The 15,688-nt window shown below is 42.1% G+C and overlaps 1 protein-coding gene across 1 annotated transcript; it reads left to right on the top strand.

The window, feature by feature from the left end:
* The first annotated feature begins 7,593 nt into the window (after positions 1 to 7,593).
* On the top strand, positions 7,594 to 15,371 carry LOC134061711 (deleted in malignant brain tumors 1 protein-like). Its single transcript, XM_062517471.1, has 15 exons — positions 7,594 to 7,933; positions 8,471 to 8,782; positions 9,336 to 9,658; positions 9,721 to 9,727; positions 9,759 to 10,061; positions 10,201 to 10,512; positions 10,658 to 10,837; positions 11,695 to 12,009; positions 12,244 to 12,540; positions 12,648 to 12,707; positions 12,926 to 13,243; positions 13,455 to 13,625; positions 13,854 to 13,952; positions 14,648 to 14,723; positions 15,362 to 15,371. Exons 1-15 carry the CDS (start codon positions 7,594 to 7,596, stop codon positions 15,369 to 15,371), a joined length of 3,123 nt encoding a protein of 1,040 aa, XP_062373455.1.
* The last annotated feature ends 317 nt before the right edge of the window (positions 15,372 to 15,688 follow it).

Here is a 15,688-nt window from a genome sequence, read left to right as displayed (position 1 = left end):
GTTATCATCAACTATGCCTCCAGTCAACTACATGAAACCTCCATGTACCTAGCAACCAACATAGCAACCATTAAAATTAAGCGTTTATGACCGTTTCCATAGCAACCAACATGATTATACTGCAGTAACTTCTCGTTTCCTGATAGTGGCCACCATGGATACCCTAGCAACAAATGTTTCAAAATAAAAGTCCTCACTAGCAAGTTATCTAGTTAGCATGGTTAGCTTTGTTAGCATAGCTAGCATTTTTAGCATAACTGCAAAAAATCATCAACTAAGTTAGCTAATCAACCTGGTTAGCATTGTTAGCAAATCTAGCATTGTTAGCATAGATCACAGGTGTCAAACTCAAGGCCCGCGGGCCAAATGCGGCCCGCCACGTCATTTCATATGGCCCGCAAGAGCTTTAAGGGTCTTATACAGTATGTGGCCCGCGAGAGCTTAAAAGGTCCGATACAGTTTTTGCGTATAGGCAATACACTGCAATACAATGCACGCATGTGAGACTGACAGGGAGGCAACATCAACCACCTTCCTCTATGATCAGTGCAACTGGCTACATCAGATGTGATAGCAACGTGTACGTGTGAAAACAAAATAGACCAGTATTCTAAACTATTTTAGCGAACGGAGCGCCTAAATTACGCGCTCGGTTTAGCCTGCCTGTGAAACGCATGATTGTTTGAAGTGCGTGTGCTTCTTTGAGAGGGGAATCGATGTAAGTTGTAAACGTGATACGTTTACGTCTACGTTTAAAAGGCATGTATAATTGTGTGTAGTCCTATTATCCAAAAAATCCAGCTCCAAATCCTTGCTAATCGAGCAAGTGATTGTTTGGCCAAAAGCGAAAATAAGCCTCTGACCGAGAAGAGGTGCATTCATATCAGGCAAGCAGAGGTTTGTAGTAATCGCCCTGTTGCTTTGCATTTTCATTTCAGTTTAAAACGAACAACACAGAATCCACACAACACCTTTCAACTTTAAAACTTCAAAGAAAAAGTCCACCGGGACCGTTCGCTTCTACTGTATGTGTATGGAACAGTGTAGGCTAGTGACGCATTTCATATGGATGCACTTTTTGTCATGACAGTTAGCCTACTCGTTTGCATCACTTGCTAGATGTAAAACTGCATTTCGTTACTGGTATTTCACTCGTGCAATGACAGTAAAGTTGAATATACTCGAATCTAAAAACTCAGAAATATGAAAAAAAAAAAACAATCCATGGCATGATCTCTTCCTGACTGACCAGTGACCCTCATTGAAAAGTCAAACTGTATGGAACTGACAGTGGTGTTTTGTTTTTACAAAACATAACAATAATAAAAAAGAACATGTCATGCTGATACCTTTTGCTCTTCTCGATTTTAGAAGTTTTACCGATGCTAAAGATTTTGTGGCTGGTGCTACAAATCTTAGAAGTTACATCTGGCCCTTTGAGGGCAACCATTGGGCTGATGTGGCCCTCAGTGAAAATGAGTTTGACACCCCTGGCATAGATAGCATTTTTAGCATTACTGCTAGAAATCATCGGTTAAGTTAGCTAATCAACCTGGTTAGCATTGTTAGTAAAGTTAGCATTGCTAACATAATTAACATTTTTAGCACAACTGCTAGAAATCATTAGCTAAGTTAGCTAATCAACATTTTAACATGAATAGAAATCATTAGTTAAGTAGAACTGGAATGTTTCAGCTTTAAACTGTCTACCTTCACACTATCAACTCTCTGTAAATGATGCAACCACCATGTTTACCCTAGCTACACCTTAGTAACCATATCTACATTATCTATCTTTTTTTTGCATTTTCATGCACTGGTAATTCCTTGGAATTGCATTTCTAGTTCCTCTTCTTCTTCTAACGCTCGCAATTCAGCTTCAACCGTTTAACGTAGAAACTTCATTCAAACGTTGGTCCGTAGGTCTTGCTTATGCCATGTGTGCTTTGTATTTTTCAACTTTGTAACTTTTATACTTTTTAAACTATGAATTAAAAAACGATTTCCCCATAGATTTAACATTGAGCTATTTCCCCATAGACTTAACATTACTCATTATGACATCACGGCAGCAATTAGAATGTTACGCCAGGTGGCCAGTCCAGGTGCAGCAGCTCTCTCTCTCTCTCTCAGGCTTTAAATAAACACTGGCTCTCTTGAGACTACATTTTCTGTTCCCCTGTATCAACTGTATCAACATAAGTCTTCCTAATTCCATCCAACTTTCTATCCATTCATCTTCTTCAAACCATTCACTCATCCACCCATTCTAAACAGTCTGCCTATCAACATCAATTAGACGATCTACATTCAACTTTTAAACAATCTACTCTGTCTCAGGCTCAGGTATCTCTACACTCTGGCTCTCTTAAGACTAGCCAGTTAAATTGATTACACCTGTATCTGTATCCACTACTCTCAGTAGAGAGCTGTGTCTCTCCATTCTACAAGAATATAAGGCACATTCCATCCAACTTTCTATCCATTCATCTTCTTCAGACCATTCACTCATCCACCCATTAAACTGTTTATCAACATCCATTAAACTCTCTGTCTATCAACATTAATTAGACTATCTACATTCAACTTTTAAATTATTTACTCTGTCTCAGGCTTTATACACTCTGGCTCTCTTAAGACTAGCCAGTTAAATTGATTACACCTGTATCAACTGTCAGTTTCTCTGGCTTTAAGCATACAATCTCTCTGAAGACTACATATCCTGTTAACTGTTTCCTCTATCCACAACTGTTTCAAAATAAAAGTCCTCACTGCAATAATACACTATTAAATCATTTAACCATTGAAACTACTCAACTATTTAACTGTTCAACCATTCCAACTGTCAGTTATCATCAACTATGCCTCCAGTCAACTACATGTAACTTCCATGTACCTAGCAACCAACATAGCAACCATTAAAATTAAGCGTTTATGACCGTTTCCATAGCAAACAAAATGATTATACTGCAGTAACTTCTTGTTTCCTGATAGTGCCCACCATGGATACCCTAGCAACAAATGTTTCAAAATAAAAGTCCTCACTAGCAAGTTATCTAGTTAGCATGGTTAGCATTGTTAGCATAGTTAGCATTTTTAACATAACTGCAAAAAATCATCAACTAAGTTAGCTAATCAACCTGGTTAGCATTGTTAACAATTTTAGCATTGTTAGCATAGTTAGCACTTTTAACATTATTGCTAGAAATCATCAGTTAAGTTAGCTAATCAACCTGGTTAGCATTGTTAGTTTAAGTTAACATTGTTACCATAGTTAGCATTGCTAGCATAGTTAGCATTTTTAGCATAACTGCTAGAAATCATTAGTTAAGTTAGCTAATCAACCTGATTAGAACTGTGAGCATAGTTAGCATAGTTAACATTTTTACCATAACTGCATGAAATCAGTAGCTAAGTTAACCAATCAACCTGGTTATCATTGTTACCATAGTTAACATTTTAACATGAATAGAAATCATTAGTTAAGTTAGAACTGGGATGTTTCAGCTTTAAACTGTCTACCTTCACACTATCAACTCTCTGTAAACTATGCAACCACCATGTTTACCCTAGCTACACCTTAGTAACCATATCTACATTATCTATCTATTTTTTGTAATTTTTGTAATTCCTGTAATTCCTTGGAATTGCATTTCTAGTTCTTCTTCTAACGCACGCAAATCAGCTAGAACCGTTTAACGTAGAAACTTCATTCAAACTGCGTTACGTAGGTCTTACTTAGGACATGTGTGCTATGACTTTTCAACTTTGTAACTTTTATACTTTTTAAACTATTAGTTAAAAACTATTACAATTTCCCCATAGACTTAACATTGCTCATTATGACATCACGGCAGCAATTAGAATGTTACCCCAGCTGGTCAGCCACCTGGGCACCAACTGTCAGTTTCTCTCAGGCTCCTCTCTGAAGACTACATATTCTGTTCCCCTGTATCCTCTGCGCACAACAGTATCAAAATAAGTCCTCCTAATTCCATCCAACTTTATATCCATTCATCTTCTTCAAACCATTCACTCATCCACCCATTCTAAACAGTCTGCCTATCAACATCAATTAGACGCTCTACATTGAACTTTTAAACAATCTACTCTGTCTCAGGCTGGCTCTCTTAAGACTAGCCAGTTAAATTGATTACACCTGTATCTGTATCCACTACTCTCAGTAGAGAGCTGTGTCTCTCCATTCTACAAGAATATAAGGCACACTCCATCCAACATTCTATCCATTCATCTTCTTCAGACCATTCACTCATCCACCCATTAAACTGTCTATCAACATCTATTAAACAATCTGTCTATCAACATCCATTAAACTCTCTGTCTATCAACATTAATTAGACTATCTACATTCAACTTTTAAATGATTTACTCTGTCTCAGAATTTAAGAGTACTCTGGCTCTCTTAAGACTAGCCAGTTAAATTGATTACACCTGTGTCAACTACTCTCAGAGAGCTGTATCAGTGTCTCTCTTAACAAGAATATAAGGCACATTCCATCCAACCTTCTATCCATTCATCTTCTTCAGACCATTCACTCATCCACCCATTAAACTGTCAATCAATATCTATTAAACAATCTGCCTATCAACATCCATTAAACATTCTGTCTATCAACATTAATTAGACTATCTACATACAACTTTTAAAGTATTTACTGTGGGTCCCTCTCAAGCAGCGTTATATGTCCTCCCTCGCTCCTCGATCCTCAATGATCTACATAAAGAAAGATAGAAGAAGGGCTAGACTATCCCATTGTTGCCGCTCCATCATTCTTTATGTAGATCAGTGAGGAGCGAGAGAGGACGCAAAAACGCTATGAGAGGCACCTTCTGTCTCAGGCTTTAAGCATACAATGGCCGGGTTTCCCAGAATCGTTAAGAAGCTCTTAAGTGCTAAGAACTTCTTAGGAGCGTTGTAAGAATGTTCTAAGAACGCTCCTAAGAAGTTCTTAGCACTTAAGAGCTTCTTAACGATTCTGGGAAACCCGGCCAAAATCATTAAGACTACAGATCCTGTTTCACTACTTCCTCTGTCCACAACTGTTTCAAAATAAAGGTCCTCACTGCAATAATACTATTAAATCATTTAACCATTGAAACTACTCAACTATTGAACTGTTCAACCATTCCAACTGTCAGTTATCATCCACTATGCCTCCAGTCAACTACATGAAACCTCCATGTACCTAGCAACCAACATAGCAACCATTAAAATTAAGTGTTTATGACCGTTTCCATAGCAACCAGCATGATTATACTGCAGTAACTTCTTGTTTTCTGATAGTGGCCACCATGGATACCCTAGCAACAAATGTTTCAAAATGAAAGTCCTCACTAGCAAGTTGGCTAGTTAGCATGGTTAGCATAGTAAGCATTGTTAGCATAGTTAGCATTTTTAGCATAACTGCCAAAAATCATCAACTAAGTTAGCTAATCAACCTGGTTAGCATTGTTAGCAAATTTAGCATTGTTAGCATAGTTAGCATTTTTAGCATTACTGCTAGAAATCATCGGTTAAGTTAGCTAATCAACCTGGTTAGCATTGTTAGTAAAGTTAGCATTGCTAGCATAATAAGCATTTTTAGCGTAACTGCTAGAAATCATTAGCTAATTTAGCTAATCAACATTTTAACATGAATAGAAATCATTAGTTAAGTTAGAACTGGAACGTTTCATCTTCAAACTGTCTACCTTCACACTATCAACTCTCTTTAAACTATGCAACCACCATGTTTACCCTAGCTACACCTTAGTAACCATATCTACATTATCTATCTATTTTTGCATTTTCATGCACTGGTAATTCCTTGGAATTGCATTTCTAGTTTTCTAACATTGTTCTATCAACACAGGCATGTAGTCAGATAGTCTGACGTTATCATTTATTTGTTTCGGGTGTTCTGTGGAGTGTTTTCAGTGGCAGGCTGGATGTTACCCTTGACTTGCGTTATCTCGGTACCTAGGTTAGCACGAGATGAACGCTGCAACTCAAGGAAGGGCAGAAATTCACTGAAAACGGTCTTCACCGATCTATATCACCCCGACTAAGTTGGAAATAAGGTCCTATGTCCAAAATTCCGAACTATTGCTTTAATTACTGTATTTATTTAGCCCTCAGAATATATCCTAAAGTGTTCAACAGTTAGTCAAAAACAGTTTAGTTATTTGTACATTGTTTCACTTTGTATTTAATTTAAATTTAAAGTGTTTCAAGTTTGGTGCTGACTGTTCTTCTAAAGCACTTTGTGGCTTGTGCCTAAAAATATTATACATGCTACTTTCCTTTTTAATCATTACAACACTATGAACAAGGGAGTAGTGGGCTGATTATCAACCGTGAATAAAAACAAAGTCAACGCCAAGTAGCAACAGAAAAGTACAATGGAGTAACATAAATTAGTATCAAAAGGAGTTTTGATTCCTCAACTCCCCAACAGTCACATTTAAATTTACTTTGAGACAGAGATAATTGGAGATAAATGCAACTGGGTGACTGGGTTTTGATAGTTGAAAATAGTTGACAAAGAAACTAAAACATCATGGCATTGATTTTGTGAGAAGGATTAGGGGCCTGGACCACTTCACTCAATAATAGATGTATTAGGTCTCTCAGATAGGAACACATCACTTTGAGCTGCAGCAGACTTGAATAGCGTGTCAAGCATCTTGACTGACAGTCACCTTTGAAATGTTTTTAACGACCCAAACAAGTAATTAATTAGTGCTACTCTGAACACCTGCCAGCTTACCTGTAGTAACACAGAAACAGGGAGAGGTGCCAGGTAGGGCAGTGACTTTGATGCCAGACTTTTCTGTAATTAAACTTCACAATAGTAAAAGAATGCATGAAATCACTGTGAAGCATAATTTTAATAACAGGGTTTGTTTTTTTCTGTCAGGATCTGCAATTGGACTTTTAGTTTTGTCTCCCCCTACCTGTCAATGTAATGTTAGCTCCTTGTTTTGTTGATCTAGCCGTGTGCTTCTGTTGTGTGCCAAGGGCCACACCCATGTCCTTATTTGGGTAACTTCCTGTCTTTGTTGTGTTCCCTCCATTTTGTCTCTTCACCTGTGTCCTATCATTGCCAATCAGTTTGGGTATTTAAACCCTGCCTTTGTTAGTTTAGTTTGTCGGATTGTCACAGTTTATGCTGTTTGCTGCCTGACTCAAGTAAGAGCTGCCTGTCTTTGACCTAGCCTCTGCCTGTCGTTTTTGTATCGCTTACCTGAACCCTGTCTACCTGTCTGCCTGTGAACCCTGCCTGTTGTTTATGGACTGTTCGCCTGTGCCTGTCTGCCTACTGACCTACAAACTCTGCCTGTCCCTGGAGTGTGTATTGCCTGCAGTCTGAACTGTTACAATTAAAAGTCGCTTCCATTGAGTTTGACTGGATCTGCGCTTGATTCCGATTCTGGCTTCTGACATTTTCTGTCAAACTCAGCTCACCTTGTGCCCAAACTGGCTGATGGTACCAGCTACTGTTCGGGAAGAGTTCAGCTACTCGTTCAGTTACTCGTTCCATTATTTAAATGATCAGTTTTATGCATCATATATGAGGTTTTGATTGCACAATGCAAAGTTCTACTTACTTCCACACAGAACACAGAGTTCCCAGGCTAGTGAACGGTTTCCGCCAGTGTTCTGGGAGAGTGGAGGTGGAACATGGGATCACCTGGGACACAGTGTGCAACGCCACATTTGACTGGCAGGATGCAGAGGTTGTGTGTCGAGAACTGGACTGTGGGGCTCCTGTAGAGGTGCTGGGAGCAGCTGCATTTGGAGAGGGAGAGGGCCAGGTGTGGTCAGAGGAGATCCAGTGTGGAGGGAACGAGACTCAGATTCACCTCTGCCCAACTTCTCCTATGAACCACAGCTGCTCACACAAGCATGATGTTGGATTAGTTTGTGAAGGTAATCAAAGGGTAAAAGAGTGGAAGATTGTGGTTATTGTTCAATATTCCTGCTATTGATATTTCATTAAGAGCTGAGATGTATCTCTATTTTCTCAACCCACAGACACAGTGAGGTTGATGGATGGGCCCAGTCGCTGTTCTGGTAGACTGGAGGTTTATCATGAAGGAGAGTGGGGCACAGTGTGTGATGCTTATTGGGACCACTTTGATACAGCAGTTGTGTGTAAAGAGTTGGGCTGTGGTGATGCTGTAGATTTCTTGTCAGATGCCCACTTTGGAAGGGGAGCAGGGAGAATCTTGATGGCTGAGGTTGGCTGTGTGGGATGGGAAACCAGACTAAAGACCTGCTCTCATAAGGGATTGGATGAGCACACATGCCAGCCTAAAGACAATATTGGAGTCACCTGCTTAGGTAAGGTGAACACATGGCTGCCGTATAATAATGGCACTCGTTCCATTATTTAAATGATCAGTTTTATGCATCATATATGAGGTTTTGATTGCACAATGCAAAGTTCTACTTACTTCCACACAGAACACAGAGTTCCCAGGCTAGTGAACGGTTTCCACCAGTGTTCTGGGAGAGTGGAGGTGGAACATGGGATCACCTGGGACACAGTGTGCAACGACACATTTGACTGGCAGGATGCAGAGGTTGTGTGTCGAGAACTGGACTGTGGGGCTCCTGTAGAGGTGCTGGGAGCAGCTGCATTTGGAGAGGGAGAGGGCCAGGTGTGGTCAGAGGAGATCCAGTGTGGAGGGAACGAGACTCAGATTCACCTCTGCCCAACTTCTCCTATGAACCACAGCTGCTCACACAAGCATGATGTTGGATTAGTTTGTGAAGGTAATCAAAGGGTAAAAGAGTGGAAGATTGTGGTTATTGTTCAATATTCCTGCTATTGATATTTCATTAAGAGCTGAGATGTATCTCTATTTTCTCAACCCACAGACACAGTGAGGTTGATGGATGGGCCCAGTCGCTGTTCTGGTAGACTGGAGGTTTATCATGAAGGAGAGTGGGGCACAGTGTGTGATGCTTATTGGGACCACTTTGATACAGCAGTTGTGTGTAAAGAGTTGGGCTGTGGTGATGCTGTAGATTTCTTGTCAGATGCCCACTTTGGAAGGGGAGCAGGGAGAATCTTGATGGCTGAGGTTGGCTGTGTGGGATGGGAAACCAGACTAAAGAACTGCTTTCATAAGGGATTGGATGAGCACACATGCCAGCCTAAAGACAATATTGGAGTCACCTGCTCAGGTAAGGTGAACACATGGCTGCCGTATAATAATGGCACTCGTTCCATTATTTACTCGTTCCATTATTTAAATGATCAGTTTTATGCATCATATATGAGGTTTTGATTGCACAATGCAAAGTTCTACTTACTTCCACACAGAACACAGAGTTCCCAGGCTAGTGAACGGTTTCCACCAGTGTTCTGGGAGAGTGGAGGTGGAACATGGGATCACCTGGGACACAGTGTGCAACGCCACATTTGACTGGCAGGATGCAGAGGTTGTGTGTCGAGAACTGGACTGTGGGGCTCCTGTAGAGGTGCTGGGAGCAGCTGCATTTGGAGAGGGAGAGGGCCAGGTGTGGTCAGAGGAGATCCAGTGTGGAGGGAACGAGACTCAGATTCACCTCTGCCCAACTTCTCCTATGAACCACAGCTGCTCACACAAGCATGATGTTGGATTAGTTTGTGAAGGTAATCAAAGGGTAAAAGAGTGGAAGATTGTGGTTATTGTTCAATATTCCTGCTATTGATATTTCATTAAGAGCTGAGATGTATCTCTATTTTCTCAACCCACAGACACAGTGAGGTTGATGGATGGGCCCAGTCGCTGTTCTGGTAGACTGGAGGTTTATCATGAAGGAGAGTGGGGCACAGTGTGTGATGCTTATTGGGACCACTTTGATACAGCAGTTGTGTGTAAAGAGTTGGGCTGTGGTGATGCTGTAGATTTCTTGTCAGATGCCCACTTTGGAAGGGGAGCAGGGAGAATCTTGATGGCTGAGGTTGGCTGTGTGGGATGGGAAACCAGACTAAAGAACTGCTTTCATAAGGGATTGGATGAGCACACATGCCAGCCTAAAGACAATGTTGGAGTCACCTGCTCAGGTAAGGTGAACACATGGCTGCCGTATAATAATGGCACTCGTTCCATTATTTACTCGTTCCATTATTTAAATGATCAGTTTTATGCATCATATATGAGGTTTTGATTGCACAATGCAAAGTTCTACTTACTTCCACACAGAACACAGAGTTCCCAGGCTAGTGAACGGTTTCCACCAGTGTTCTGGGAGAGTGGAGGTGGAACATGGGATCACCTGGGGAACAGTGTGCAACGCCACATTTGACTGGCAGGATGCAGAGGTTGTGTGTCGTGAACTGGACTGTGGGGCTCCTGTCGAGGTGCTGGGAGCAGCTGCATTTGGAGAGGGAGAGGGCCAGGTGTGGTCAGAGGAGATCCAGTGTGGAGGCAACGAGACTCAGATTCAACTCTGCCCAACTTCCCCTATGAACCACAGATGCTCCCATGCTAAGGATGTAGGACTTCTGTGTTCTGGTATTGTCTTGCTTTAGAATTATGCATTTGTCTTCTTTTAACTTTATGTGGAGTAAGGACATCATGGCTTGTCATAATTTTGCTGATACCAACTTTTCTGTTCATAAGAATAAAATTAAATGCTTTCTCATTGGGCCCTTTCCAGGATATACTGATGCCAGACTGGCCAATGGCAGTGACTCCTGCTCAGGCCGAGTAGAGCTCAAGTACCTTAGAGAGTGGGGCACAGTGTGTGATGCATCCTGGGATATGAGGGCCTCCAGCGTGCTCTGCCACCAGCTGAAGTGTGGGAGTGCTGTGGCTGTTGTAGGGGCAGAGCGGTTTGGTGAGGGGAGTGGAAGCATCTGGCCTGATGTGTTTGTGTGTGAGGGGAATGAAACTGGCCTCTCAAGATGTGGAATCTCCTCGTGGAGTCGAGCTGCATGCTCCCATAGACAGGATGCTGGAGTGATCTGCTCAGGTGAGCTCATGCATGCCAAGAACATCTCTGTAGTAGTAGAAGTTTATGTATTCATTAATTGTGCATGTATGATTAATGGTTTATTGGCTGACAGGAAAATGTGGACACCCATAGACAGGATGCTGAAGTTTTTTGTTCAGATGCACATGTCTAACATCTCTGAGAGCAAAACATCTGGAATTGCAAATATTTAGCTTGCTCAGCATAAATGCATAGGTTAATTGATAACTGATTGTGTAATATGGGGATGAAAACTGTGTATGTTAAACTGAAGAAGTTTTGCAGGTTCCTCCCTCTCCCAGTACAATGGGACGGTGCGCTTGTCTGGAGAGAGGTGGTGTGAGGGAGCGGTGGAGGTTTACGTCAGTCAGAGGTGGAGGAGAGTTCTGCTGGACTCCTGGAGTCAGTCTGTCACCTCCGTGGTGTGCAGACAGTTGGCCTGCGGTTCTGCTGTTAGGTTCTATGGTTCTACTGACACAGAGGGTGATGGGTGTGTCTCAGGGATCCATTGTTCTGGACGTGAGACTCATCTGGGAAACTGCAGCTCTCCACAGATACTAAACTGCACTACTAGCCAGCAGGTGACCATTGTCTGCTCAGGTGTGTACATAAACTACAAAGGGTGTGTGCATTGCAAAGTCTACCAGTGATCCAACAGCACAATATAATGTATAAATACATATTAGTACTAGTGTGTTCATGCATCTCTTTGCCCATATTAGGCTCTCAGCCAGTCAGGTTGACAGGATCTGGAGGAGACTGTGCTGGCAGGCTGGAGGTTCTCCATAACGGCTCGTGGGGGACTGTGTGCGACGACTCCTGGGACATGCAGGATGCCCAGGTAGTGTGCAGACAGATGCAGTGTGGCACAGCCCTCAGTGCTGAGGTCCCTGCATCCGTTCCCCCAGGAGATCTGCCCATCTGGCTGAGCGAGGTGAACTGCACAGGAGATGAGACGAGCCTGTGGGAGTGTCCCCCAGCAGAGTGGGGGCGGCACGACTGCTCGCACAAAGAGGATGTGTGGGTCATGTGCTCAGGTACAGTCCAAACCATTAGTCTGCTCCTTAAGGAGCTATACATGTTCAACTTCAACAGTAAACAGCTTAACATGTATGTATGTATTTTACATCACTGAATTATTCGTTAGTGTGTGTTTGAAGGTGTCTTAGTTTGGTTGGATAGAGTAGGCTATAGTTAAAATGTGTAAGTTTGTCAGGTGAATCTTTCTGTAATAGACAGAATTACTTTCATATCTGTTGTCTTTCCCACAGAGTTCATTCAGCTGAGACAAAACACAGAGCGCCATGGAACGTGTTCAGGTGTAATAGAGGTGTACTACAACGCCACCTGGGGGAACATATGCTTCAGTGACATGGATAAAAGCACAGGCTCAGTCATTTGCCATCAGTTAGGCTGTGGACGTTATATGAAGACCCATACAGAGACACCAACTAAAGCCCAGCAACTGAGCCCTCCACGGTGTAGGAAGCACGACACACACCTTGAGCAGTGCAGACCTTTTCAGTGGAGAACAGACTGCAGCACGGTTGCTGATCTAGAGTGTAAAGGTCAATATTGGAACCCTCTAAAGTTATGCTGTAGTATTATTATTGTTCAAATGATAATCAGTTGAGTAGTATGTAGACTCTAATTTTTATTTTATTTTCTACTTCAGACACAGGAACTGGAACAAACCCTCATATCATACACAAAGAGTCAGTTAAGAAATGCCCAGGTGAGATCAATGCTGTTGTTTTTCACTTTAAAACTGTTTAAGGTATGCTATACTATGTGTGTGTTAGTTTGGGCGTCTGAGTATATGTGTGTGTGTGTGTGTGTGTGTGTGTGTGTGTGTGTGTGTGTGCGCGTGTATTCATGTGAGTGTGTGTGTGTGTGTGTGTGTGTGTGTGTGTGTGTGTGTTTTGTGTGTTTATAATCTCTCTCCTCCTCCAGTGTCTCCAGAGCTGAGGCTGGTGGGGGGTCCCACTCGCTGCTCAGGGAGGGTGGAGGTGCTCCTGCAGGGAGAGTGGGGGACGGTGTGTGACGACTCCTGGGACAAGAGGGACGCCCAGGTGGTCTGCAGGCAGCTGGACTGTGGGGAGCCTGTGCGTGAAGGGGGGGAGCAGGGCTCATTTGGAAAGGGGAACGGCCCCATCTGGCTGGACGAGGTGAACTGCACAGGCCATGAGCACCACCTGTGGGAGTGCTGCCGCGCCCCTCTGAATCAGAGTGACTGCATCCATAAGGAGGACGCCTGGGTCACCTGCACAGGTGAGGGAGCACTCAGGTGATGTAACTACCTCAACAAAGACAACATACTGTACATGAAGTGTAGGACAAGCACTGAAGACATCAAAATCAAAACAATTGAGGGAGCAACAGATGACCTCCGTGAAAACACTGATTATACTAGTGATTGTACTATGGTATTATGAAGACATTAAACCTTCTGCATTTCATGTGGCCATTTTGCTCTCTCCAGAGCCTCCCACCACCCCTCCTCCAGTCACCTCTGGGAGAACCACCACCCCTCCATGTGAGCCTGCAGGGCTTCCTGTCTCTCCAGCGGCTGCAGCCACTCTGGGGCTCCTGCTCCTGCTGCTGCTGGGCTCACTGGCGGTGCTGTTGGGGCAGAACAGGGCACTGAGGAGAGGTGCTGCAACATCTTCATCATTTCATTAATAAGTGTTTTTTAAGTGTTGCTTTATTGTGCTGTATATGTTCTGTATCAGTTTGATAATGCATGCATTCGTTATGTATGTGTAAATGAAACCTTAATGATATCAAATGTACGACATTATTTTTCAGTCCATGCTTTAATTCATGATTGTATATTAAATATTATCATGGGGGTTGGTACTTTACTCTTCCTATCCTGCAGCTCTCTCTAAAAGGCAACACGTAGAGCTGAGTGAAGCTGTCTATGAGGAGCTGGACCACAGACTGACCAAAGCCGGTTCCTCCAGAGGTCGTCATAGAGGTGAGAGGTCATCAGGCTGGATACATATGTTCACCTCAGACACACAAGCTATGCTACTCATACCACTGAGGCTACTGTAAGTATCGAGACAGGCATATTGCCTGCAGTAAAATAAAAAGTAAAAGTAAAAAAAAACTTTGAGACACGCTGAGAGATCAAACACACTATTGGCAGAATGCCTGTCTTTCACAGAATGTCTGGTCTGTGAAAAAAAATGAGTTATGTGCAGCTGCTACTGATACGAGTTTTGGGGTTGGAGTGAAACTCATTAGCGCTTCATGTCATAAGATCAGAAGCAGAAAACCACTCGGGTGTTACACAGCTGCATCAAAACACCGTGCAGGAGTGTGGGGAGGCGAATCATAACTGGCAAACCACAATGAGCAGTCATACTGTTTGCACATACTGTAGGCTACTTTAGATCATTTAATCGACTGCACGACTAAATGTGCACTGCGGTAAAATTAGTTTAATTTTCAACATTCTTTTAACATTCAAAATTCAAAATGACCAAAAATGGCTGTGGAGAATCCCAATGAAATTCTCTCGTGTGGTAGACTCCAAATATGTTTTTTTGCATGTCCCATGTGCCCCTGTCCTGTAGATTTTGTGACACATTGTTCTATGACACAAATAAGGCTACTAATCTATTATGCTCCTTGGCCAAATGACCTAATGACCCCAAATCTTTTTAGGATCATACAAACTGGTACCCCCCACATGCCACAAAGCTGGGTTTGGACGCCTCCAATCTGACGCTGAAAATTCCTGGTATGAAGATGTGCAGGAGGATGAAAGGAGACCCATCTCAGGTAGGGGGATGAGAGGGGGGGTCAACCAAATATTTAAAGGTGACATAGAATGGATGAATTGAGTATTGCACTGTGTTCTCTGATGTTAAAATAGTATATATTCAACTTTGATTTAAAAAAAAAAAAAAAAACTCAATTGCAATTTTACAAGACTAATAAAACCATATATTTAGGCTGGGTATTGAAATGGTCTGTTTGACTAAATGGCGCCCTCTTTGGCAACCCCAATTAAACTTCAATGGCATTGCGATGTCTGAAGTTCAAGATTTTCATATTAAGGAGGGCACAACCATGATTCATGTTCATGATAGCTCTTTGTTTATGCACAACCTCTCATAATTCATGAAAACCAAGAAAAAAATGATTTCCATTCTATGTCACCTTTAAAAATAAAAGTAAGAAATACTATCCAAAGTAGTTTTTAGAATAAGTTTAGCTCCGTGTTGAGCAGTCCATCATTGCCATAGTGCCTGTTATTCACACTATTGAAAGGGGAGATACAACAGAGTTCATTAAGAGTATTTAATCACTCAAGTAGACGATCAATGTGCCCATATGTGCTTTTTCACAAGTTACTTTTATCTATTCGCCGTGTAGCTGCGTGTAGACCACCCACCGAAGCGTGTTTAAATATTAGAATCCGGTCCGCAGCCACACTTTCTTCGACCCCTGATGAGGTTTTGCACTACATATATTGTATTTAAGATTATTATATTGATATGAATATGTAAGAGATGTTTTGTTTGATTCAGGAGAGACGAAGAGAGAGGAGTACGATGATGTGGATGACGTCACGGGTGTGGAGAAGTCATCTGAGGTGACTGGTGAGTAGATCAAAGGAAGACAGAGTCAGAGTTTGTCGCCAGTAACAGGGGAGCAAATTGACAGAAAATGCTCAAATACTTAAATAACAGTTATTAACTG

Source organism: Sardina pilchardus, chromosome 17, assembly GCF_963854185.1.
Source record: "Sardina pilchardus chromosome 17, fSarPil1.1, whole genome shotgun sequence".
In the NCBI taxonomy this organism is placed as follows: Eukaryota; Metazoa; Chordata; class Actinopteri; order Clupeiformes; family Clupeidae; genus Sardina; species Sardina pilchardus.
Note: the sequence above shows the minus strand (reverse complement) of the source record. Positions and strands in the feature narration are given on the sequence as shown.

Excerpts from the sequence above, each read along its gene's own strand:
- LOC134061711 (XM_062517471.1), top strand. The coding sequence starts at position 7,594 with ATGCAAAGTTCTACTTACTTCCACACAGAACACAGAGTTCCCAGGCTA. Across the intron at positions 12,541-12,647 it reads TGCTGATCTAGAGTGTAAAG|ACACAGGAACTGGAACAAAC; the intron begins GTCAATATTGGA and ends TTTCTACTTCAG. Across the intron at positions 13,953-14,647 it reads CTCCAGAGGTCGTCATAGAG|GATCATACAAACTGGTACCC; the intron begins GTGAGAGGTCAT and ends AAATCTTTTTAG.